This window comes from Ambystoma mexicanum, chromosome 3p (assembly GCF_040938575.1).
Source record: "Ambystoma mexicanum isolate Mex_15411 chromosome 3p, UKY_AmexF1_1, whole genome shotgun sequence".
Taxonomy (NCBI): domain Eukaryota; kingdom Metazoa; phylum Chordata; class Amphibia; order Caudata; family Ambystomatidae; genus Ambystoma; species Ambystoma mexicanum.
The window spans coordinates 157,423,598-157,448,939 of record NC_090925.1 but is presented as its reverse complement, the minus strand read 5'-3'; the positions used below and the strand labels follow the sequence as shown (position 1 = coordinate 157,448,939).

General features: G+C 47.1%; 1 protein-coding gene across 1 annotated transcript in view; it reads left to right on the top strand.

The window, feature by feature from the left end:
• Positions 1 to 25,342, top strand: part of LOC138580190 (alpha-2-macroglobulin-like) — a 273,947-nt gene that overhangs the window by 122,438 nt on the left and 126,167 nt on the right. Inside the window, exons 17-18 of the mRNA XM_069650527.1 lie at positions 203 to 305; positions 20,972 to 21,083. Coding sequence (XP_069506628.1) covers positions 203 to 305; positions 20,972 to 21,083 — 215 coding nt within the window. The remainder of the gene's footprint in view (positions 1 to 202; positions 306 to 20,971; positions 21,084 to 25,342) is intronic.

Sequence of the window (25,342 nt, the reverse complement as noted above, 5' to 3'; positions counted from 1 at the left end):
TAGAGATCAGGAAACACCAAGGTGTAATGAAACTTGGTATGAGTATGTCCATGTGGGATACACAGCAGGGATTCACTTCACAAATTGTAGAGTGCAACACAAGTGGGTTTGCTTGAGATAAAGTTCATCTTCATTAGCACAGACACAGCGTTATAAATGGTACAAGCCAATCACATTAAAGCAAATGTTGTTCTCTTTTCAGATCATGGGATTGAAGGTGCTTACCAACAGTGCAATCCACAAGCCACAAATCTGCTCCGCACACCCTGATAATGTGGTGCATGTTATGTCTTCATCTTTAGACGGTAAGACCAGAAGCGATATAAGACAAGGCTTTAAAGTAAAATCCAGTGATGTAGATCTCTCTGTAGACTCAGTCATGGAATGGCACAGATATCTCTGCTTCCACCTCAAACCCAATTCTGCCAACATCCTTCAATGGGTCTTGTTTAACTACAGGTTCTCTTCATCACTCTGATTTTCACTCCCTTGGTCCAGTCCTTGCTTCACCACACAAATGATTTCCTTTTAAGTTACTCTAAAGCCTGTGGAGGTGGTCCCCTAAAAGATGGCCTCATCCAGATTTATGATGCAGGTTCAGAGTGATCAAAGCTAACTACAGCTATAGGGAGGATGGAGAGCAAGGACTATGATACTGAGGACAGAAATGGGAATAATGAAGATCACCACTCAGTTATCAAGACTTTGTCAGCTCCTCCTAAACTCCTCATCCCCTAGCCCCACCGGCTTTTAATTTGAGGATATACTTGAGCTGTCTGTCTTAGGGAAGATCTGAAAAGTAGCAACAGGCTCCCCATATTATATTCTGCTGGTTCATACATCTAACCTTAGGAATGTGTAGAAAAAAAGACAAGGGAGCATTTATATTATGCTGTCAGAAAGAGCCAAGCTCCAAGGAGACCTTCACTCCCACATCCAACTCAGATTGAGAGAACAGAATGGGACTTCAGCAAGGAAGAAAGAACCTTAGATAAAAATTCCAAGGAGACTTTCTCTCCCACGTCCACCCAATAGTGAAAGGACAGCACTGAAGAAGTCGACCAGGTAGTGGCTGTACATATATCTCTGAGTGGCACTGCCCCCACCTCTGCCCAAAATCCACAATGCCCTTGGTAGATCTGCAATGAACTTGACCTGGTCATTCCCTTCCAGCATTCTCTCTCAGGCTGCAGTGAGCACCAACTACTCGAAGTAGCAGATGAAGAGTTGCATCCCAGCCTAGAAGCCACAAAGGTGACAAATAGGTTATGGTAATGTTGGTCATATGCTAGCTTTCCTAGACCCATGTTCTGCTCCAAGTGAAAGGAGGCTATATCCTTGGGCTATATCATGAACTCCAGTATGAGTGCCAGCAGGCCGGGTCAACTCTAAGGCAGGCACCAAACACACAAGGGGATCCCATCATTGCCGTACCTCCTGCTGAAGTGATTGTCACTAGACAGAAGGTGTTGCGTGTGAGTGATTGTATTCAAACATCTGGCAGAAGTTCAAAGGAGGGAAGATGGTGGGTGCCCACCACAGACATGGGCTGTCAGTTTCACAACAGGGCATGAACAAAATAAGTTCTTGATGTCCCTAAAGGGGAACACTTTCTAAACTCTTGTTAGATGAAAGGTCACCATACCTTCGGGAACCCCTTCCTGGATTCTGCAAAGTATCTTATGGCAACCATTGAGCTGTAAGTGTTGACACTGAAAGATGCACCTAGAAGGACTTGTAGCACCATAAAAGGATCACTATTTCAAGACACTATGCCCTGAATCTGAGCACAAACCTGGAAAAAGACACCGGGATGGTTATATGATTTCCTGGTTGTTAGCCTGAGGACACATTGTAAAAGAAACATTAGTGTTTGGACCCCTGTCCTCTCAACCTTCATACTGACACTGGCAGAATCCATTCTTCACCCACTAACAATGTTTGTTGGAGAGGAAACTAGTCCATTTGCTGCCAGAAGAGCACACATGCCACCCTCTGCAAATTCTCTCATAGCATCCTGGTCGTGAGTCACTTCCTACGAAAAAAAGGGATAGAAATAGGGAAGGACAAGGTGACAGAAGGGAGTCCAATTGCCATTTCCTGATGACTGGAGCAGAACTCGGGGGTGGACTGCTACCAGTTCCTTCCAAGTGGAGGAGACCCAAGACTGATGGGTCAACACACTCCTCTATCTCTATTGTTGTGCAGAAATTGTCTATTATTCCTGTCAAGTAGTCCATGCAAAATCTCATTTGGAAGAAAAAGTACCTGCTGAAAAAACTCCAGCAAACAGACATCTATCAATCCCATTGCAGGTGCCACCCGGTAGCGCCTGTCTCGTCCACTCGTTTCTAGAAATAGATACTGACTTGTTTATCATCCACTCTACTACTTCTTTCCACAAATAATGAGGTATGCTTGAGTCTGGCACAGACTGCACACAATAATGTTTTGCTCCTCCGACTCCTCCTCTCAGAAGTCACCCAGAAAATTAAGAATATCATAAGAAGTGCCCTGAAACTTGTGCGGCCATGTGTTTCACCTCCTCTGAGTCCATCTGCACCCAACACATCAATCCCCATGTTCTGCTACTCATGGCTAAACATTCTTTCAGTAATGCACATTTTGTTCCATGTGTTCTATTCTTTACATGTTAAAGCATGTTCCATTGCTTCTGTTTTGAGGTTTCAGCCCCCATGAGCTTTAAACATTTTTTGATCAGTTTTTGGAAACGTAATATTTGGACTCAACATCAGCTATCAATCCCAGGAGGACGGGCCTGTCTCTTATCCATTTGGAGAGTCTCCCTTGGTACCTGTTCAAGTGACGGTTGCTCTTACAGTTCCAGCCAGTTGAGGGCACCTGCACACCTATTCGGATACTACCTCAGGTTGTAATGGAACTCCTGTCTATACCCTTGTAGCTCCTATCAAGCTTCACTTCCCTCTGATTTAGTCTTAAAGACATAGATAGTGCAGATTGGCCGACATGCCCTTGGCATCTGGCCTCCTACTCTGTGCCTGCATTGGTCAGATCTCCGAAAGCAAGGATGAAAGAGATCCTAATGAGGGATATGACCTTGGATAGGTTAAAGGGTCACTTTCAGAGTGTCATGCCCTTGGGTAGGTGGCGAGTTTGGAACAGATGGAAGAGGTGCCTCCATGGATTTCCCCATCACGTTTTACCTATGTTTGTTGTGCCCGGTCTAGTTGTTTCCTGCTACGCGACCCCCGCCGGAAGTATATTACTAGTTTCTTCCTGACGGCGGATGCTTTGCAACGTCCTGGATTTCCTCCTGTGTTGTTTCGCTCCCTGGTTATTTCTCCTTAGCGGTGATCCGCTTGCTTTCCCTCTCCTATTTTCTGCTTTGTCCTCTTTGCCCTCTTACTTTCTTTCAGCTACTTGTTATTTTGTCGGCTCTCGCCTCCTGCCTGCAGCCCCTCCCTCCTTGCTTGCTCTCGCTCCAGCTTTCTCCTACCTGTTTCCAGCAGTCCTCCACCCGCTGTTGTTCTCTGGCCAGTCTGCGCTTACCTCGTCTCCTCTTACAAGCTTTCTCCTCATTTCCTATTTGTTCATTGCTGTTTGATCGTCATTACTGATAGACATTCATTTTGACGAGTCCTACCTTTGCTGATTCTCCTTCCGTTGCCTAACTTCCCTTCTGGAATATTGCCAGTTCCATTCAGCGATTCTTCCTGCTACCAATGGTTCCTCTGTTTGTTGTTTTTTTTTGTGTCTAAGGCTTTTTCCCCATTTCCCAGGCAGTCACAGGAGCTAGGCCACAGATCCATTAACTTAAGTGGCCACTGTGGCTTCCTTCCGTGGCAGGCCCTATCTCCATAAAAAAAAGGAGAAACCGGTCCAGAGAGGGAAAAAGAAGCCAGACCCCAAGTGGAGACCTTCAGGTGAGGAGGAAGGGGAGGAAGGGGTGACGGAGTCCTCAGAGGAAGAGGTGGATATTTCTGACCCGAGTGACTGTTTGCAACGCCCAAAAATTAGTATGGCAACACCTCAGCAGGTGCAAGAATTGGTGGCGGCAGTCCAGAATCTGAATTTAGAGGTACAAAACCTTAAGAATGCCAATGCTGCCCTCCAACAAAGAATGACTGCGAGAGAACAACCCACTACGGATCTTCCTCCTTTACCGTTAGTATCTGGAAAATTTGATGGTTCACCCAAGAGGGTCAAGGAATTCCTGGAGGCATGTAATATTCACTTTGCCTTTCGACCAGGTACTTTTGCTTCAGACCATACTAAGGTGGGATTTATGATTACCCACATGACTGGCAATGCCCTGGGATGGGCCACCCCCTTAGTATCCCAGTCTGAACCAGTACTTCAGGACTACAGTGCCTTTAAGACTCTTCTGCAACAGACCTTTCTGAGAACCGAAAGCACATATCTAGCATCTGAAGACCTTTTGGATATCCGACAAGGGAACTCCGATTTACTATCATACATCACTTCATTCAAACCATTGGCTTAAGAAGCAGGTTGGCAGGAACAGGCTCAATACACAATCTTTCGCAGAGGTTTAAGAGAAGAGTTGAAGGACGAACTAGCCCGCATAGCCCAACATCTGACGTTCGCAGACCTTTTAACTGTGGTACTTCACATTGATTTCCGAAAGACGGAATGTCGCACAGAAAGGAAGAAGACAAGAAGTTTTGTGCCATTCTCCGAAGCCAATCCTCCTCCTTCCTCACCAACTACAAGACAGTCCAAAGAGGAACCAATGCAGATAGGAACTACTAGTGCTCCTCTTACTCCCGAAAAACGTAAGAGACGAAGAGATGGGAGTCTTTGTATGTATTGTGGGGCCTCTACCCATTTGTTAAGAGACTGTCCGGATGTACCACCCCAATGATTGGGAAACGAGCACCCTCAGTAAGTGTTAGGACAAACTACTGAGGGGCTCTTGCAAGTCCTAATACCACTCTTTCTGTGACATCCTCCATGATGGCTGAGGACTCCCGCCTCATGGTTGTGCCTGTAAGATTGAAGGTGGGAAATACTGAAATAGATTCCCAAGCACTGTTAGACTGCGGAGCCGCAGGGAATTTTATTGACACCCTATGGGCGGACAAGAAGGGCTTGCCGAGATTAGCCAAGAAGGAAGATCATGTTAAATGTTAAATGTTACAGGTATTTGTACCGCTCACCGTCACCAACGGAATTGGTCCCCAGGTGCTCAGGTGGATCTGTAAACGATAAAGGTGGGATGGGTTAGTAAGGTGAAGAAGGGAGTAGGATAGTGAGAGGAGTGGTGTTCTGTTGGCAGCTTCAACTCAGTATACACCAGGTGCTGAGCTTTGGTGCGGGTATCGGATCGAGTCAGTCCGCGTGTGCTGTTGTTCCGGCTTATGTGTTGTTGCAGTGTTGTGAAGTGCGTGCGGCTTGTTGTGCGAGAGATGGTTGTGTGAGCTTTTTGAGTGAGATAAGTATGCAGAGTTTGAGCTTATATTGGTTAGTGGGTTACCTGACCTTTACCATGCCAACATTCACAGTTCCGTCCGAGTACGGCACCCGCTGGCCCCCACATTCCATCTAGACGCGGCACAGGCCAATGTCCAGGACCCCATCCAGGTGTGGTCATGCCAACATTCACACTATTATCTAGATGTGGCGCAGGCTAGTGTTTACAGACTCGTCCAGGTGTGGGCATGCCAACATTCACAACTCCATCTGAGTGCCACGCAGGTTGGTGTTCACAACTCTAGGTGTGGCACATGTTAGCATTCACGTTTTTCTAGGCGCGGGCATGTTATCCTTCAATCGATCCTATCCAGATGTGACGCGGGCCAATGTCTATCTAGATGTGTCTGCCGGTCTGGATATGTTGTCTGGTACGTACGAGTGGGAGAGTCACTTGAGGCTTTCGTTTGGGTCTAGGTATGTGGTCAGTCTCTGCAGCCTTCCTTTGTGGCTATTTTCCATGTCGTCTTATGCTCTGTCGAGTGGTCAGAAGGTGGAAGGCATGGATGGTGAACCTCTGAGCTCCGGCCTCATTACACATACCACCGAAGAACTCACAGTGATTATCCAACAACATTCGGAAAGACTTACCTTTGACATTATCTGTGCCGCTCATTTCCCTCTCATTCTTGGTATAGGTTGGCTTCGGAAGCACAACCCCACAATCAATTGGACCAAGAACACCTTGAGTTTCTATTCCTCCTATTGTAAAACGCACTGCCTTCCGGAACCCAAATTCGAAACCATCAAGACAGTCTGCAGTGCTGAGTCCAGTGCCATACACTGTTTACCGAGTTATCTGAGTGAGTATTCAAGTGTAGTAACAGAAAAGAACCCATTGGAATTACCCCCTCATAGGGATGAAGATTGCTGCATTGATCTTACACCCGGAGCTTTAGTACCCTTTGGCAGAATGTTTCCCTTGTCCTTGGAGGAAAAGAGGTACCTTAAGACTATTTGGATAACAACCTTACTAATGAATTAATCAGACCTTCCAAGTCACCTGCAGGGGCATCCCTGTTTTTCATACCCAAAAGAGATTCAAAGGAGTTGAGACCTTGTATCGACTACAGAGGCCTAAATAAAGTAACCATTAAGGATTGGTACCCCATGCCACTCATAGCCGAGATAATCCAGGCCGTCCAGGGATCTACAATCTTCACCAAGTTAGATCTACGGAATGCGTACCATCTGCTCCGAGTCAAGAAAGGGGACGAGTGGAAGACGGCTTTTCGTACCCCTTTCAGGCTTTATGAATACCAAGTAATGCCCTTTGGTCTCGTGAATGCCCCGTCCATATTTCAGAGTTTCATGGACCGTCTGTTTTCCGACTTACTTTGTCAAACAACCATTGTATACCTAGATGACATATTGGTTTTTTCACGTACTCCGATTGAACATGAGGAGCATGTCAAAGAGGTCTTTAGCAGACTGCGAGAAAATCATCTATCCGTAAATTAGAAAAGTGTGTCTTCTCCGTTACTTCCGTCGCTTACTTGGGTTTTATCCTTTCGGATCACGGCATCTCGATGGATCCCCAGAAGGTTCTCGAATGACCTTCCCCAACTACGGTAAAAGAAGTTCAGAGATTCCTTGGTCTCGCAAATTTTGACAGAAAATTCATACCCAGATTTTCTCAGATGGTTTTGCCAATCACCTCTCTACTTAACAAGTCCTCAGCTCCCTTTAGATGGTCTCAAACTGCTGAGGACAGTTTCAGTCATCTCAAGCATTCCTTTTGTTCGGCGCCTGTGTTACGTCAGCCTAACAAATGTCTGTGAGGTTTTGCGCTGTCCCTCAAACCGGCTGGAGGAATGATCACGCGGGAGCCGGGTTAACTGCTAACTGTTCTTTATTCATGCATGGCAGTAACTGCCGAAAACCCCGTAGCCCCCACCCTCGCCCAACGTCACTTCCCCTAACTGGAAAGCAGGACCGCAATGGCGGTCCGTCCACATTGTTATACCCATAGGAACAACCTGACATCTCCCCCCTTTTTAACATGCGAGGTGCTTGCTGATCCTCACTCCATCTCTTCTATGAGTCTGTGGGGTTTTATGCGACTTCTCTGTGGTCTTCCTGACCTTTGCGGCATCCACCCGGTCTGTTCATGTTGCATCAGGTTGTCTTCACTTCCCGAGGCCTCACTGTCTCCTAGGTAGGGGGTGTCCCGACTTCTGTCGTCGCCACTGTTTCTTGCTCTGTCCTGCACGTTTTCCTGGTGGATTATCCGGGGCTTAAAGTGCGATACATTCCGAGTCACTGAGGACTGATCCATTCTTTGTGCCGTGATCATTGTTCCTTTTCTCTGTGTGACGGTCAATGGTTCTTTTGCGAACGTGGCGTCCTCCTTTCTTTGTTTCGGCTGTCACATCCACTCTTGGTCCCCTGGTTCGATGTTTGACTCTTGTGCTCTCCTTTTGTGATCCGCTGTCTCTTTCATCTTGGCCTTTGCTGTGTCATCTTTGGATCTGGCCTCCTGTTCTAACGGCGTTGCCTCTGCTGAGTGGGTGTCTTCCGGTAGTCGTGATTTGATTGGTCTTTGGAACATCAGGTCAGCAGGGCATATTCCCGTCGTGCTATGGGGTGTGTGCCGATAATCCCTGAGGAACTGATAAAGTGCTTGTTCAAAAGGCTTGTTGAGTATGGCCGCTATTTTTAGGGCTCTTTTGATGTTGGCCATAAATCTCTCAACCATGCAATTTGCCTGCGGCCATCTGGGTGCTATTCTTCGGTGCTGGAACCCCATATATTTCGAGAAGTTCTCAAAATCCTGACTCATGAATGGTGCTCCATTGTCCGACTTTATGATTTGGGGTATTCCATATGTGGACAGCATGCAGTCCAGTGCTGGGATGACGCTGGAGGCAGCGGTGCTGTCGACGATTTGTGCCTCCAAATATCTTGAGTGTTCATCTATTAATACCAACACATATGTACCGTCTCTCAGAGGTCCAAAGAAATCCACCGCCAGTTCCTCCCACACGTGTCCAGTTAACGGTGACATGTGCAGTAGGTTTGGGTGTGGGGTTGGTGCTACTTGTGCGCACGTCGGGCATTTGCCTACTATCTCTTCCACCATTGCGTCCAATCTAGGGAACCACACCTTTTCTCTTAGTAGCCGCTTGGTGGCGACCACCCCTCGGTGACTTTCATGTGCTACTTGTATCATTCTGGTTCGTAGTGATTTTGGGAGGAGTACCTTGCATCCTTTTAGGACTACATGTTCGTCGACTATGGAGAGTTCATCTCGAACTTGGTCTATGTGTTTGACGTCTTCTTGGACATCCTCTGGTTCTTGTGTCGCTTGCTGTCGCATGTGCGCTCTTCTTTCTTCTTGTATGCAGTCGCGTATGATTTCGGAGCGCCGGGTCCTGCTCCGATTGTGTGATTATGTCTGCCCACCCCACGGGCAAGGGTTGCAGGTGGTGGACGACATAGTTGAGGTATTCATCTGTAATGGATGGTTGAGGGCTGGTGGGCCCGGTTGGGTGGCGAGATAAGTAGTCTGCCGGGTTGTCTTCTTTTCCCGGGTGGTGCTTTATGATAAACTTGTAGTCCTGAAGGCGCAGACCCCATCTGGCTATCCTCGGTGGCATTCTTGATTTTGGGTCCCCCTAGATTGTGAGTAGGGCTTGATGATCCATTATTATGGTGAACTCCTTACCGTATAGGAACAGGTGGAAGTACTTGCATGCCCATACCACCGCCAGACTTTCCTTTTCCGCTTGGGAATACGCCTGTTCCGTGGGGGTTAGGCTTCTGCTGGCGTATGCCACTATGTGTACGTTCGTGGGTTCGTGAGGATCTATTTGTGTTAATATGGAACCAGGCCAACAGGGCTGGCATCAACGACTACTTCTGTGTGTCATTTGGCATCAAAGTAGGCCGTGTCCTCTGCTTTTGTGATGGCATCACGTATCGCTTCGAATGCCCTCTGACAGTCTGTGGACCAGGTGTAGGGTTGGTCTTTGCGTGTTAGTAGGCGCAGGGGGGTGCTGATTGTGGCATAGTCCTTTAAATATCTGGAGCAGTAGCTGGCCAGCCCTAGGAAAGACCGGAGCTCTGTCGTGGTCGTCGGAGGTGCGGCTGAATTGAGCGCTGCCACTTTGTCCGGGTCTGGCCGCATTCCCTTGCTGGAGAAGATGTGGCCGAAGAAACGTAATGAGCCTTTCCCGAATACGCACTTGGCTTTGTTCAGTGTTAAGCCAGCCGCTTCCAGCCCTTCACACACTCTGTGAAGAGCTGTATCATGCTCGTCCTTTGTCTTCCCGAAGACCAGTACATCGTCTGAATAGTTCAGGCAGGTTGGCACGTGCCTGATGACTCTGTGTATTTCTTCTTGAAAAATTTTGGCTGCAGAGATATCCCAAAACTGAGCCTCTTGTATTGGAATAGGCCCAGGTGTGTGACGAATGTGGTTATGTACCTGGATTCGGGTGTGCTCTCAATTTGGCGGTAGCCTTTTGTGAGGTCCAATTTGGAGAAAACTTGAGCACCATGAATGAGGTGGATCATGTCAGTGATCTGGGGCGCCTGATGTCTCTCCCTTTTGATTGCTGCATTGGCCCTCCTTATGTCTACACACAGGCGTATTGATCCATCGGGTGACTCTTTGGGGACGGGGACGATGGGGGATACCCATGGGGTGGGGCCCGAGACTGGATCAATGACGTTGAGTTTAATGAGCTTGTCTAGTTCTTCCTCGACTTGGTGTTGTATGTTCACGGGTATCCCTCGATAGTGCTGAGCGACTGGTGGTATGTCCGGGTTTATATGCAGCTGCACCTTCCTGTGTTTCAGTTTGCCCAGTCCTTTGAATAGATTCGGAAACTAGTGTTATATCGCCTCGGGTCTGGCAAAGTATTTGTGGGCCATGAGTTGATGTAATATGTGTACCAGACCCATCTCGACTGCCGTCTTAAAGCTGAGGATGCACCCGCTGTTGGCTTCTGTCTTTAAAATGTGTAGGGGGATCTTCGCAGCGTGCGATTTGTGCACGCACCATGCTGAGATAGTCCCTTTGCAGGGTAGCGGAGTGGTGGCTCCGTATGGATAGATGTCCAATGTTGCCTTCCGGATTTTTGGTGGGCTAATGAGCGAGTTGTATGCTTGTTCGCTTATTATGTTAACTGTCGCCCCCGTATCAATGAGGAATTCCAGTGGGCTGTTGTTAACTTGTAGTGTGAGCGTGGGACTGTGTTGGGTGGCCGTGGAATTGTTGAGCGCCCACACATACCACTTTTTCCGTTGATCATCTTTTGATGACTGGGATTCGCTGCCTGATGGAGACCGCATTTCGATGTAGCGGATTAATCTCCTCCTCTGCGACCGTCTGGAGCTATCTGCTGACTTTCTGTCTTCTCTTGCATACGAGCTCCTCCGGGTTCTATCTTCTCTCCTTGGTCCCATCTGTTCTTCTTCTCCTCTCCCAGTGGGTGGGCTGAGCCGCGGGCCTCTCCTTCTTTCCTGTTGTCTCGGTCTGCTGGGCACTGGTCCTTGGAGCGTTCTTGCACACGGCTCTTTAGTGGTCCATTCCGCCACAGGCGGCGCACTTCTGTCCCACAGAAGGGCAATCACCCACGTGTGGCTATTCGTACCCGCATCGGTAGCATGTGGCGTCTGTGTGTTTTCCGCCTTGTGAGGGGGCAGCATATAATTTGTTGATGGTGTCCGAGTAGGGTGTTGGGTTTTGGATGGTGACCTTGCCTAAACTGTCCAACTGCGACTCGACTGCAGCTTCCATTCTAGCTAAGGCGAGGATTTCCTCAATGGACCTTTGCTTTTGGAGCAATTGTTTCCTGAATGGTTGGGATATGCAGCCGGCTATGACCTGGGATCTCAATGCTCTTCATTGGAATATTTGTGAAATTCACAGTATTTCAGCTTGATGCATAGGCGCATCACAAAATTGTCCAGTGATTTCCCTTTTTCCTGTCTAGTGGTATGGGATGCGTGGCGCTCGTAGTCGATATTGGTATGGGGAGTGAAGTATTCCGATAGTTTCCCATGAAGTTCTCCATAGGTGACAGTATCTACATTCATAAGCTCGCCTGCTATGTCCCTCACAGCTGGGCCTACTGTCATGAATAGGGTGTTTTTCAACCTTGCGTCATCGGTTAGGCCAATTGCTCCCGATTAAAATTCCCTTAACCATATGACCCACCTGGGTCCCAGATTAGAGGCGTCTCTGACATCAAATGGGCCAGGTATGGGCATGTTTTGAGAGGTGTTACCTGATCCTTGTGCTAGTTGTGGATCATCCGTCATGGCTCCTGATCCGCCTGATGAGGATGCTGCTGGGCTTGTTGGAGCTGACATGGTGGTGTTGGCTTGTCCACGTCAGCGTGGTGTGCGTGCTCTGTTCAGGGCCCGCCGTTTCTGCAGGGCATTGTGGTGTCGCTGTGTTGTGGTCTTGATTCACGTGCTTCCTCCACGTGGAGCATGTGACCTGTGGGAGCCACGAGTGCTCTGCGGTTGGGGTGGGTGCGCCACTTCGTGCTTTGGGCCACCGTGGTAGGCTGTGATGGGCCTCCCTGACCCTTGCAGGGTTTTTCCTCGGTCTCCGTCGCCTACAGCAGCGTGTGGAAGTGGAGAGGTGACGGGGGAGGCAGGGGTGTCACCCGCTGTGATGCTGGAAATGCATCAGAGGGACAGGGCCTCTGAATCCTTGTCCTTTACTGCTTTTTACCGTGTGTTCTGTCATGTTTTCTGCCCAGGAGTCCATGTGGGACTCCTGGCAGTGCAGCTCTCTCTTTTAGTTTGGTGAACAGACCCATGGGATACCCTTATGGCACCCATGGGTAGGGGTACAACCCTGTACCCCTAGTGTATGTTTTTGGGCACCTGTGGGTGGCCCACCAAGCAGGGTATGGGCTGGGGGCAGCTCCATGCTGAATTTGACAGGTGCTCTGGGTGTCCTCCATTTTGGGATACCCAGGCCCTGCCATTGGGATCAGTTGATTCCTGATAGGAAACAAGATGGCCCCTGTGGCCTCTTGCTTTCTATTGCCTGTTATCTTGTTTTCCCAAAGTCCTGGGAAGCCCTGACTCTGTCCCTTCCCCCTGACTGGCTGTTGGGTGGAAGTTCCATATATGGTGTTGTTGTGAAGGCCCAGCTAGACTGACTGGAGCCTTCCCAGTGACTGTATGTTGTGGGTACCTCCTGTGGGTGGGACCTGGGTTAATGGAGTGTGTGACCAAAATACACTCCTTGTTGTGGTTGTCTGGTTTCTGGCATGAGAGACAAAGACTGAGACAACCCTGCCCGAAACTGGCCTGAATGCAGTGCGTAGTGTTGAATGGCTGGGTACTTGTCCCAATCCACATTCCTTGTTGTGAGTGTCTGAAAGGGAGGAGTGTGGCCTGAATGCACTGTGTGCCTGATTGGCTTACTGACTGCATGAATGCCCTCCTGTATGATTGGCTGCTGAGTGTATGCCAGCAGTGTGGATGAGAGACAGAATAGTATATCTGGGGACCTCTCACCACTGGTAATGGTTCAGAAGCGTTCAGAAGCGTTCAGAAGCGTTCATAAGCGTTCAGAAGCGCTCAGAAGCTGAGTCTTCACTCTAAGAGTAACTGGAACTGCTGATCCTCGACGTCCAGCTGGAAGAAGAAGACTTGCTGTTGCATTTGCTTCGACCGATCCGAAGGCTGCCGAAATCGTCGAAGACTGACCCGAGAGAGGACCTGGTAAGGCGCCCTCTTCCCGTGCTCCGAGGGACCATCGAGCACCGCTCCATCTTCGCCGAAGCGCCCTGGAAGACAGACCCTCGAAAGGCTGCCGACCCGAGACGGGACCGCCGAGGAGATCGAAGTGAAGCACCCGGACATCGCCGCCGTCGAAGTCCATCGCCGTCGACCAGGGTTCGCAGGTTTGTGTAACCGCTGGAGGCCCGTCGAAGTTGTGTTGCCCAGCCGTGGGAACCACTTGACGCCGTGCCACTGACGACCGGAGCCACCCGCTCCTTTGCCTAAGAACATTCGAATCGAAGGACTCCCTCGTCCGCACCGTCGACCGCTTTATCCGGCCGGAGAAAGTCGAGGACGACCAACGCGCCGAGGAGAAACCTGCCGGTGGGTTTCCCGCCACCCGAAGACCACAAAGACTCGAACGACTCGATGCCCTTGCTGGGCCTCCGTCTCCACAATCTTTGCGGTCCAGAACTATTGTCACCGAGGTGCCCCGCACGCCTCTGCCTTGCAGGACGCCGACGCTCCGACGCCGACGAGCACCGCTCGGACGAAGCTGCCGCCTCATCGACGCCGTTCTACCCTGTTTGTCGACGGACGTTCGACGCCCCGTGTCTCCCGCTTGAAAGGGAAGGCATTCAAGAAGGGCCGTTGATTCCCCGCCGCCGAACGCCGAGTTCCTCGACGTTTCTCAACGCCTCTCGACGATCCGTGACTCCCGCTTGAAAGGGGGTCGCTCAAGAAGGATCTGTCGACGCCTCTTCGAAGAACTCGACTCCACCAGGTACATTGGGGGGGGTAAAAACATTATAGGAGGGAATAAGACTTGCAGAACAATATATGGACTGGGCTTGTGATATACCTTTATTTTACAGGTTGCCCAGGTGGGGGGATCTCCACACAGAACTGTGTCTAGTGGTAGGGGCCTGTATTCTGCCTATTGCTCAACCATCTTATTTTCTCTCCTCTCTCTATTGCTGGTTTCACTCTATTGATCTGTGTGACATTGTTACAGTATTGTTAATGCACTTTAATGAGATCTAATACAAAGGGTGGTACCACTTTAGAAGTGTATATATTTGCCATTGTTGATTTTCCTAAGTACAAAGTGAGTTATTATGATAAGTGTACATAACCTTGAATATTGATTATATAAAGACTGTGTTCTAACCAATACAGTGTGTGGACATTCCTTTGTGGGGGCTTGGGGACTACACTGTACTTAAGAACCAGCCTGCATCACCTCCTGAGAAGCTAGGCCTTGATTGCTCGTCCATTGCTACCGTAATAGAGAATCTTGGCTGGGGTCCTCTGTGCCTCTCTTCTACCATATAGAGAGCAGAAGTACAGACACCCCCCACCGGTCTTTCGCACCCGCGATATAGTACGAGTCTGCTGGGGCCACCTCGTGGCCTCCAGGGCACACCCGACGTGGTGTGATGGGAGAGCTTGCACCCGCTTCACTCGCGGTGCTGGATGAGTCCTCCTTCCATGGTGGGTCCTCTCTCAGATGAGGAGTGCCGACGCGCCACGCCGCTCGACCGCGGTCCTCTGCATGCCTTCAGGGCCTCAGGAGTGGAGGTGCGCCAACGCGCTACGACTGCTCGACAGCGGGCATCCCTCTGGCACGGGTGGGTGTCGGACACCCCTCGTCGCCAAATGTGAGGTTTTGCTCGGTCCCTCGAACCGGCCGGAGGAATGATCACGCGGGAGCCAGGATAACTGCTAACCGTTCTTTATTCATGCATGGCAGTAACTGCTGAAAACCCTGTAGCCCCCACCCTCGCCCAACGTCACTTCCCCTAACTGGAAAGCAGGACCGCAATGGCAGTCCGCCCACATAACGATGTGGATGGGCTGTATGACCATAGGAACAACCTGACAATGTCTACCCTTCATTTTGGAGACAGACGCCTCCCCAGCGGCAGTAGGAGCTGCCCTTCTGCAGAAGTATCAAGACAAGGAACATCCCATAGCCTACTTCTCGAAAATGCTCAATGCCAGTCAAAAGAACTACTCTCTGATATAACGGGAACTTTGGGCAAAGAAGCTGGCTTGCTTGGAATGGCGACACTTACTCCAAGGAGGGGAACACCCATTTACTATCCACACTGACCACAAGAATCTGCAAGTGTTGAGACAATTTGAGTGCTATAACACCCGACAGGCTAGATGGGCAATTTTTTTTGCCCAATTTGACTTCAGTATCACCTATATTCCCGGATCTCAGAACATGTTGGCCTGTGCACTGTCTCGGCGCAATGACCACACTCCCAATCCAGGTTCGGTAAAATAATTCATATTCCCCCAGTCTAAGAAAATCTGTTTACTTTCTTCTTTTCTACAACAAGTAAGAGAAGCCTCTTGCGGACCTTTTGGGGTAGATGATCTTCCCAAGATCACCCATTATGACGTAAAAGAAGGACTCTACTTGGTGGAAGGAAAGTTGTACTTACCCACACAGTCCTTGAGAAAATTGGCGCTTACGTGGTGTCACGATTCAAGAATAGCCGGACATCGCGGTCTCAAGGGAATGATAGATCTTCTCAAAAGATCATTCTATTGGCCAAACATGGAGGAAGATACCGCTCAAATCTGCAGTCCTGTACCACTTGCCTTCGAAGCAAGTATCAGACACAAAAACCTTTGGGACTGCTGGAGCCCAGTTCAGTACCATCTGGTCCTTGGAACAACATCTCCACAGACTTTATTGTGGACTTACCAGTGTCTAAGGGTATACTTGCATAATGGTGACTATAGATTCCTTTTCGAAGTTAGCTCATTTTTCCCCCTTACCCGGGATTCCCACTGCAGCTGAAATGGCAGAAGTATTTTATAAAGATGTGTTTCACCTCCACGGGATCCCTACTAAAAGAATCTCAGACCGTGGGAGTCAATACACTTCTCGTTTCTGGAGGGCTTTCTGTGAAGGTCTGGTTATTGAGAAGGCTCTATCATCAGGTGTCCATCCCCAGACCAAACGGAGCGTCTCAATGGCACTCTAGAGCAATATCTCTGTTGTTTTATAAACCAACAACAAGACAACTGGGTGGCATTATTACCTACTGCAGAGTTTTCCTATAATAATTCGATTCACACAGCTCTGGGAATCAGTCCGTTCTTCGGCACCTATGGTTATCACCCACGCTCTATTTTACCATCCATCAGGGTAGGTTCTGAGGTCCCATCTGTCGAAACCTCCTTGGCTCTCATTCAGGAAGCCCATGGTAGGGCCAGGATAAGTCTTCAAGAGGCTTGTAACCGAAATAAGTCCCAGGCCGACAACCACCGCAGGCCAGTACCAGATTGGAGAGTTGGGTCTAAAGTTATGCTCTCCACCAAATATTTGCCCCGGTCGGTACACCCATCCAAGCTGTCTCCCAGAAATATAGGGCCCTATGCAATAACACATAAGGTAAACCCTGTATCTTTCCATCTCAAGCTTCCAAATTGTCTGAGACGTATTCATCCTGTATTTCACTCCTCTCAGTTACGCACATTCCAATCAGACCAGTGGGGGCGCACCTCTAAGAAGGTAAGGGTGCCTCCTGACCCTTCAGGAGATGAGTATGAGGTAGCCCAGATATGTGATTCTAGGTATCATCAAGGAAGGCTGGAATATCTGGTCAACTGGAAGGGTTACCCTTGGTTGGAAAACTCCTGGGAGCCAAAAAATAATGTACATGCCCCTCTCTTGGTGCGGAAATAGCACCGATGTCATCCAAGCAAGCCTGGGGAGCTGAGCCTCAGGAGGGGGCATACTGTCATGCCCTTTGGTAGGTGTCGAGTTTGGAACAGATGGAAGAGGTGCCTCCATTTCCCCATCACGTTTTACCTACGTTTGTGGTGCCTGGTCTAGTTGTTTCCTGCTACGCGACCGCCGCCGGAAGTATATTACTAGTTTCTTCCCGACGGCGGATGCGTTTCAACGTCCTGGATTTCCTCCTGTGTTGTTTCGCTCCCCTGGTTATTTCTCCTTAGCTGTGATACGCTTGCTTTCCCTCTCCTATTTTCTGCTTTGTCCTCTATGCCCTCTTACTTTATTTCCACTACTTGCTATTTTGTTGGCTCTCGCCTCCCGCCTGCAGCCCCTCCCTCCTTGCTTGCTCTCGCTCCAGCATTCTCCTACCTGTTTCCAGCAGTCTTCCACCCACTGTTGTTCTCTGGCCAGTCTGTGCTTACCTCGTCTCCTCTTACAAGCTTTCTCCTCATCTCCTATTTCTTCATTGCTGTTTGATCGTCATTACTGATAGACATTCATTTTGACGAGTCCTACCTTTGCTGATTCTCCTTCCGTTGTCTAACTTACCTTCTGAAATGTTGCCAGTTCCATTCAGCGATTCTTCCTGCTACCAACGGTTCCTCTGTTTGTTGGGGTTTTTTGTGCCTAAGGCTTTTTCCCCATTTCCCAGGCGGTCACGGGAGCTAGGCCACAGATCCACTAACTTAAGTGGCCACTGTGGCTTCCTTCCGTGGCAGGCCCTATCTCCATAAAAAAGGAGAAACCGATCCAGAGGGAAAAAGAAGCCAGACCCCAAGTGGAGACCTTCAGGTGAGGAGGAAGGGGAGGAAGGGGTGACGGAGTCCTCAGAGAAAGAGGTGGATATTTCTGACACGAGTGACCGGAGTCTCATAAAAGAGGCTTTTTTCACACCTCTTGTACCAATGTCTATGACATCAGCCCCTCTGATACCCCTGTTTACTTCCCATGTTCTGGAACAATGTTCAGTCCAGCTGCGTTCCCGTTCCATCTTGGTAACCCTGGTTCTCTTGCTAGCCTTGGCGGGGTGATACGGATACAGGTTTCTAATTGTCCTGGAGGGGTCCAGTGAGGAAGCTTTCCCAAAGGTGAAGTGCTTCCTCTTAATCCAGGAGGCGAGAATGCTGTGGAATGTAGCGACTGTGCTGTCTTGATATCTGAGCACTGGGGCATCTCCACTCAGGGATATTTGCAGAGGGCGCTATTGATCTATGGGAACAGCTTAACTAATGCCCACTCCTTCACATAAAGCAAGAGCACAGATATAAGGGATACGAATATGAACTTTGTGGCTCAGACATCCTCCATTCTCATGTAGTCGCTTCTGCCGAACATGAAGGCAAGATCCAGCTGCCCCCACTACTGCCCTTCTCCACAGAAAGAAAAAGCAGATGATAGGAGGATTTACCAGCTCTCTCCAGCTGGCAAATGTGAATGCCTTGCTGGCATGATGCAATAAGCTCACGTGGAAGGTGCAGAACTAACACACAGCAGGACCGTGCAACAACTCTACACATGGGCAGGTACACACATGTTACTATGCTATGCATTGCCCTTAACCATATCAGCGCAGCCCATAGATGGGTGAGCTGGTACCGGACCAACTCACTGCCTCATTTATTTGCATTGCCATTTTGCTACAATTTTTGCTGCATGTTTGGGTTGTGCAGGGTTAGGGAACATTCTTTTTTATATTTAAGGGTAGTGGAAGGGGCTAATGGTGCAGAATGGGGCATGGTGGGCCTCTTTAATGGCTTCAGTGAGTTGGCCGCACTCTGGGATGTACCACACCTGGGTGAGCCATGGTGTGAATAAGCAATGTCCAGCCTGGCTTAACTCCACACATATCTGCAAAGAGGCTGATAACGAAATCCTTAGCTTCCCCTTTGGTGGGAAAACGCTTTTCAAAAATGAGACAGATACACAGCTAGCAAGTGCAAAAGAGATGTCACCAAGCCCCTGGGCATTATCTCAGCACTAAGTCAGTCAAGAACTAGTGTTGGACGAATGGGGCTTCTTGTGCATTCCATGCAATAAACCAGAATCCAATGGCAGGACCATTCCTCCAGAGACAAATGCAAACTGGAAAGAGGTTCCTCAGCTCCAGAGCCTCGCCCTATGAAATGAAAAAAGACAGATTCCACCCTGGTGATGCAGGCACACCACCATATGTAAAGGGCAGGGTGCCTTTTTACTTCTCATGTCAGAATATTACACATGGCCTTTGTGTCCTGTCCATCACAGGCTCTGGAAACAGGATGTTCTGGTCATCTCCTCCCCATCTTCCTCCCATCTGTTCAGCAGATTTCACTAGAGCTAATGGCCAGGCTTTTTCTGGATTTGGAAGCCACAGAAGGGCTCCCTGCGATGCAAAATGGCTTCTAATTACTCTTCTTTGCAGTGGAGAAAAAAGACTGTAGGGGAATACACCATATTGAGTCTCCTCCAGTGTAATCAGTGCACTTGAGACAAGCACTTCACGATGTCCGCTGTGCAGCAGATCCTGTCATGGATGCGTACGGATAATAGGCTATGTGTCAAAGATACCAAGGACACTTATTCATATTGTGGCCTCTGCACAGATCTTTTTTGATCTTCTTGGCAGGAGACACACATTACCAGTACAGGTAGCTTCCTTTTAGACTCTGTTTCTTCATCAAATTGATGTTGATAATTACTCAGAACCACAATGATGGACACATATTAGAAGGCCTTTAATGGGATTTGTCAATTAACTCCATTGATAATAACTTGGAAACTCATTATTGTAGACATGTAACTCATCGAGACTCCCCTTGTGCCCATTCACTTTTCCAAGAATCTCATTTCAGTCACAACAATCCCATCAGCTCGCAGACTTAAAGAACCTCACCACCTCTCTGTGGGTTTACCCTACATTATTTATTTAATGAGAAAAGGAGACACTATGGCAGAAACTATCTTCCATTCCACCAACAATGTCAACATTCCAGAGTCAGACCATAAAAGTGATGTTTTTTTTCACAGTTCCTCTTTGGCTGGTTTACATGATCTTACACACATTAGACACAGGTTATTCAGACACTGCACAGAGAGAATAGCAAGACTCTGCAGTGTGCGCAACTGTTGTTTATCATTTTTGGAAACCCCTGTTAGTGGAAAGCTTTGCCCAAAGCCAACATAACACCATGGGTGGTAACATGAAAACAAAAATGTTTCCAGTTTTCAGGGGAACAGTCACTGGGGATTCCTTAAATTACAGTCATCTAGAGAACAAGCAACAGCTGCAGCTTTCCTAAAACACATTCAAAGCTGCCACACCCGCGCCACATCACGCTTATCACATTTTTGAACATGATAACTGACTGGATGCCCAGGTCTCACACCTGCTCAAGAAATAGTTAATATTGTTTTCACCTAAGCTGCCACCCTAGTGGGCACACATTAGGCACATTATGTGAGTATATAACTGATTAATGCTGCAAAAGGGAACATGAACTACTTCTAAAATAGCATTGCAGCTCGCTATGTGTCACAGGTTCCCATGAAATCTGCCTCAGGTACCCACTAGGTGGCCAAGAACCAGACTCTTTGAAAGGATTTCCTGAAAACTACAGAAAAGTAAGAAAATAATTCACTAATCACAAGATGGTAGAATAATGCATACCACATTAATCCAGAAAATATGTAAAGCTGCAAAACTATTGTTACAGGTAAGTAACATTTACCTGTCTGCAAAAGGGTGTCATAGGTTGAGGAATTAATCTGCAAGTATGTGCCACTTTATAGGGGCATGTTTCATGGTATGTGGCTGAATAAAGGCCACGGGGTCTGACTGAGTAGAAGAATTGTATAGAACGTTTCATGACTGTATCAGTGAACTGTCTCTAGCAGGGATTTAAATATAGCAGTGTACAGTGACTGTATTACTGTACTGTGGGCATGGATATCTCATAAAGGCTGTTACGGGAAGGGATTTTATCACAGTGCAATTTGAAAGTTGCACATATAGATTTTACTCCATTTTGCCACATCACATTTCCATTTTTGTTTTGTTTACAGCTGTCAGTGAACGAATGCTTATGAGGGGGAATGTTAGAGATGTGACAGTAACGATAGAGACAGTGCGTAAATACTTCCCGGAGACCTGGATCTGGTCTTTGAAGACACTGGAGTAAGTACACGAAATTAATTTCTTGTGTTTATTTATTACAAGGTAAACAATGCCACCTTCAAAAGGGCGTTATCATATCGAGTCAACCTGCAACTCTGATGCACACCATAATTGTTTTTATTTCTGCCTAGTGGCAGTTCATTATCATGAACCAATTTCCAAGTACCCTTGATTTTTGACTGGATATGTCTGACATTCTCACCTTTCTCTAGCAACCATCTAGTGCCTTAAACTCATGTATAGTGCACATGATCTGCTTGGCACTACATCACAGTAGTATGAGCTATTCATTTACTGAACGGGCATGCCTCTGGTTCTGATGTGAAGAGCAGAGAAGGGAACAAATTACACAGCATTGGGTAGGGACCACCAGTAAAAAAAAAATGCAATGTTAATGAAATATCAGCCTCTTATTTAAATCGTTCATATAATTTGATTTATGTTTCCTTTTTTCATAGTAAATATATAAGGTTTCCATCTTCACTGCCCGCATCCTGTTTTCATGCACTGTTAAGGGACTTCTGTGATATATTTGGCAAGTTAGACATTCTACAGAAAGGTCACCATTTGGTTAGGAACTCTGTCAGTCAATATATCTTTATTGATTCGTTTTAAAGTGAAAGAAGCCCTCAATGTGCTGACCAGGAGGGATGTGTGATGACTTAAGAGTGTAAGTTGTTATTGTGCAAGGCAAGATCCACCAGTCAATCCCTTCATACAGGGATAATCATAGTGTGCTGTGGTTATCGAACAGAGGGATTTAGAATCTACCCAGGGATTGAAGACAGGAGTCGGTCTTAGCGGTCTCAGAGGAGCAGATCCAGTGCATGATGTAACACAAACTCTAGATCTTTTTTGTATAGTTTTGTATTCTCCCCATATAAATCTGCACCATTGTGAAGATGCTTACTCAGAGCCATTGGGCCAGAGATCCATCTCTTTTCACATATTAAATATATATATACATATATATATATATGTTACAACGCAAGTTGAAGGGTTGCAATGATGAGCCAGGAGACCATGTTTAGTTAGGAGATTTCAGTGGGTTCATGGTACATAAGTCACTGTAATAAGTTACAGGCAGGATAAGTACATAAGGGAGGAAAGCATCCACCGGTCCCCCCTCTGTTCAGCTCATTTTCCAACTGAACAGGGAGAACCTTGGCACTCACACCAAAACATTCTAGATGGAACACTATAATACAAGCATTCCAGGCACAGGTTCACATATACTTAGGAGAACCTTGGCACTCACACCAAAACATTCTAGATGGAACACTATAATACAAGCATTCCAGGCACAGGCTCACATATACTTAGGAAACAGCTAATGAACCAGGATAGGTAAGACATAACACATCTCCCCCCTTACATGACAATACAAAGAAGGAAGGAAACAGAAGGAAAAGTCATAAATGGACAATATATCTAAAACAAACTATCCTTCCATATCCCATCCAGCAAACCACTAATAGTCATATGCTATTCCCTTCCAATTCCATGATATAGCTAAAAATAGCTAATCCACTACAAGACACTCACCAGAACCATAATGGCCATTTATGGAACTCAGCTACAGGGAACCAGCCCACAATCTAATAAACAAACCTGACCACCTACATCATATCATTAACCCTGTTACAACATTCTCCAACATCAAAAGCTTCTTGAAAGAAACTACAGGGTTAATACCCTCTATCTGCCTAATGCATATCATTTAGAGACACAAATTGCCTCCACATAACATCCTGCTGAGCACCAACCACATTAACGGTGACAAATAGCACCAATGTTGATACCCAACCAAATGATCAATAATTAACTAACACATTGACACAAAAATGTGCCAACTTAAAACCAGGTCTGTAACCTAGCTACTAACCTTGAAACACCAATGCTCACCACTGAGCACATTAACATTTGAACCTATGCAAGTTCACTACCTGAACAAGAGAATGCTCGCCACAACTAAGCATATTAAACATAGGCATGCTTAAAGGTCAAGGAACTAACCTATTACTAGACAATGAGCAAACCATGCTCTCATACTGGTAAACAGACATTCACACAACCACAATCACACAGCTGACTTATTAATAACCTACACAGTTTGTTAAATAAACTAATGAACGAATTCAGCTTGAAAAATTTGGGAATATAAAACGTTTTAAGTTAGTTACACCACCATAGCGAGTCCCAAAAATCATGCTTGCAAAGTTCAGTTTTGACATATACCTGTGGAAAAATTGTTAGGTTAATAAAAACATTGTCAAAGTGAACATATCAAAGAAATGCAGTAGTTCTATGGCACTCACAATATCCACACAAAAACAACAAGACGAATTCAGCATAACGAATTTTGATAATCCGGTGCGCCGCAATAAAAATTCAAAATATTATGCCTGCAGAGTCTTTGTTGATATGTAACTGTGGGTTAGTTACTGCAAACTACACTATACATTTTGTTACCTGCCATTTCTTTTTGTTGCATTAATTCCATTCCATTACCACTTAAAACCTGCTAAAAACATTGGTGCCATAGCCATTTCCAATTAAAACTTGCCAATAACCAACATTGGCACCATAACTTTAGGTCCAATGCAATTACTAAAACACTTGCCAAACAAAACACATTGGCACCATAATAAAACACTGCTTATTGGCACATAGCCACCATATGGCTCCAAAAAATAATTCAATTGCCCACCCTTGGGTAACACTCATGCTTACAGTTTGGCACACACCAATAACTATATTCACACCATAAAGAGACCCACAGCACATGGCCACTGTAAATCAACACTCCTGCCAACGCTATTGGCACAAAAAACAGGAAACTCCTTTCCCAGAAGCATGTTATAGAATGCCATATAACAAACCATAAACTACGCCACAATGCCTGCAAAATGTGACCCATGTTTTCATATATCACATTCCCAAAGTGATGCATTGCCTTCATTTTCATTTTCCAAACAACATTTTAGCATGTGATGGCCTTTGCATTTACAATATAAAGAAACGTTGCATGGGTACATTGCATGTTGCTTTCAACTCTTAAATATCAGCTCAATAAAATGGCAATGTCACAAAAAAAAATTGCAATGTACATAAGGCAAAACATTTTGAGTTCGCACATTACACTTTCAAGAAAATAGAAAGGCAGAAACACTTTCCTGAAAATCCGATCAGACAAAATGGAAATGCTAATAGAATATAAATGCCCGCCGCTTTCATTTTCAGTCATTGCAGTACATGTAACGTTCCAGTAATGCCGAAGGTAATGAACAGTCAATCCAGCTGCGCCTTTAACTCCTACTCAGTGTTAATATGACTTGCAGCCGCTCCTTTTTACAGCCTGTTCAAACGCAGCTTGTAAAAGTCTTATGAAGGTGGGCGTGCTGTCAAATGCCCGGCTGCTTCTATGCGCTCTGCTGATAAGCAGAGTTTCTCTTTTGTTCCCCCGACTCCTTGCTCTGCCAATAACACGCCACTGACTTCTTATGAAGCGCCAAACTAAAAATGCGCCTATGCCTTATATATGAAGAAGCCCTTGCTGTGGCAGATGCAGAACAAATGAAAGTGAGCAGCGCAGCCCCCCAAAATCACTATAAATGTCCCTCACTAATCAGTCATGCAGGACATGCAGGACATGGGGCGCGCTCACCTTGAGGGGCCGGGGTGTGGGGGGAACCGGTGGATGCTTCAAGGTCCCTGCTTCTGCCTGCTGGCCACTCAATGCCGCTGTTGTCATCTGTGGTCCTTTTGTCCTGCATGTCCTGGGTCTTACTTGTTTTCTTTCCTTCCTTGCTCCTGCCTTTCTTTACTGATGCCTGTCCCTTGGAAACAATAATCCTCGTCGCCAGTGTTACAACGCAAGTTGAGGGGTTGCAATGATGAGCCAGGAGACCAGGTTTAGTTAGGAGATTTTAGTGGGTTCATGGTACATAAGTCAGAGGTAATAAGTTACAGGCAGGATAAGTACATAAGGGAGGAAAGCATCCACCGGTCCCCCCTCTGTTCAGCTCATTTCCCAACTGAACAGGGAGAACCTGTTACGGATGGCACTCTGTTAAGAGTAGCACAGGACACCCGGGAAGGGTTTCGGGTGGCTGTGCCGAAGTAAGGTGGACAGAATAGTACACACACAGCTGAAAGTAATGAGAACGAAGAGTAGTCAAGTGTAGCAAGGAATAAGATACAACAGAATGGATTCCCTCTAGGGGTGTATGCAGATATAGGAAAAGAGTATTCCACGG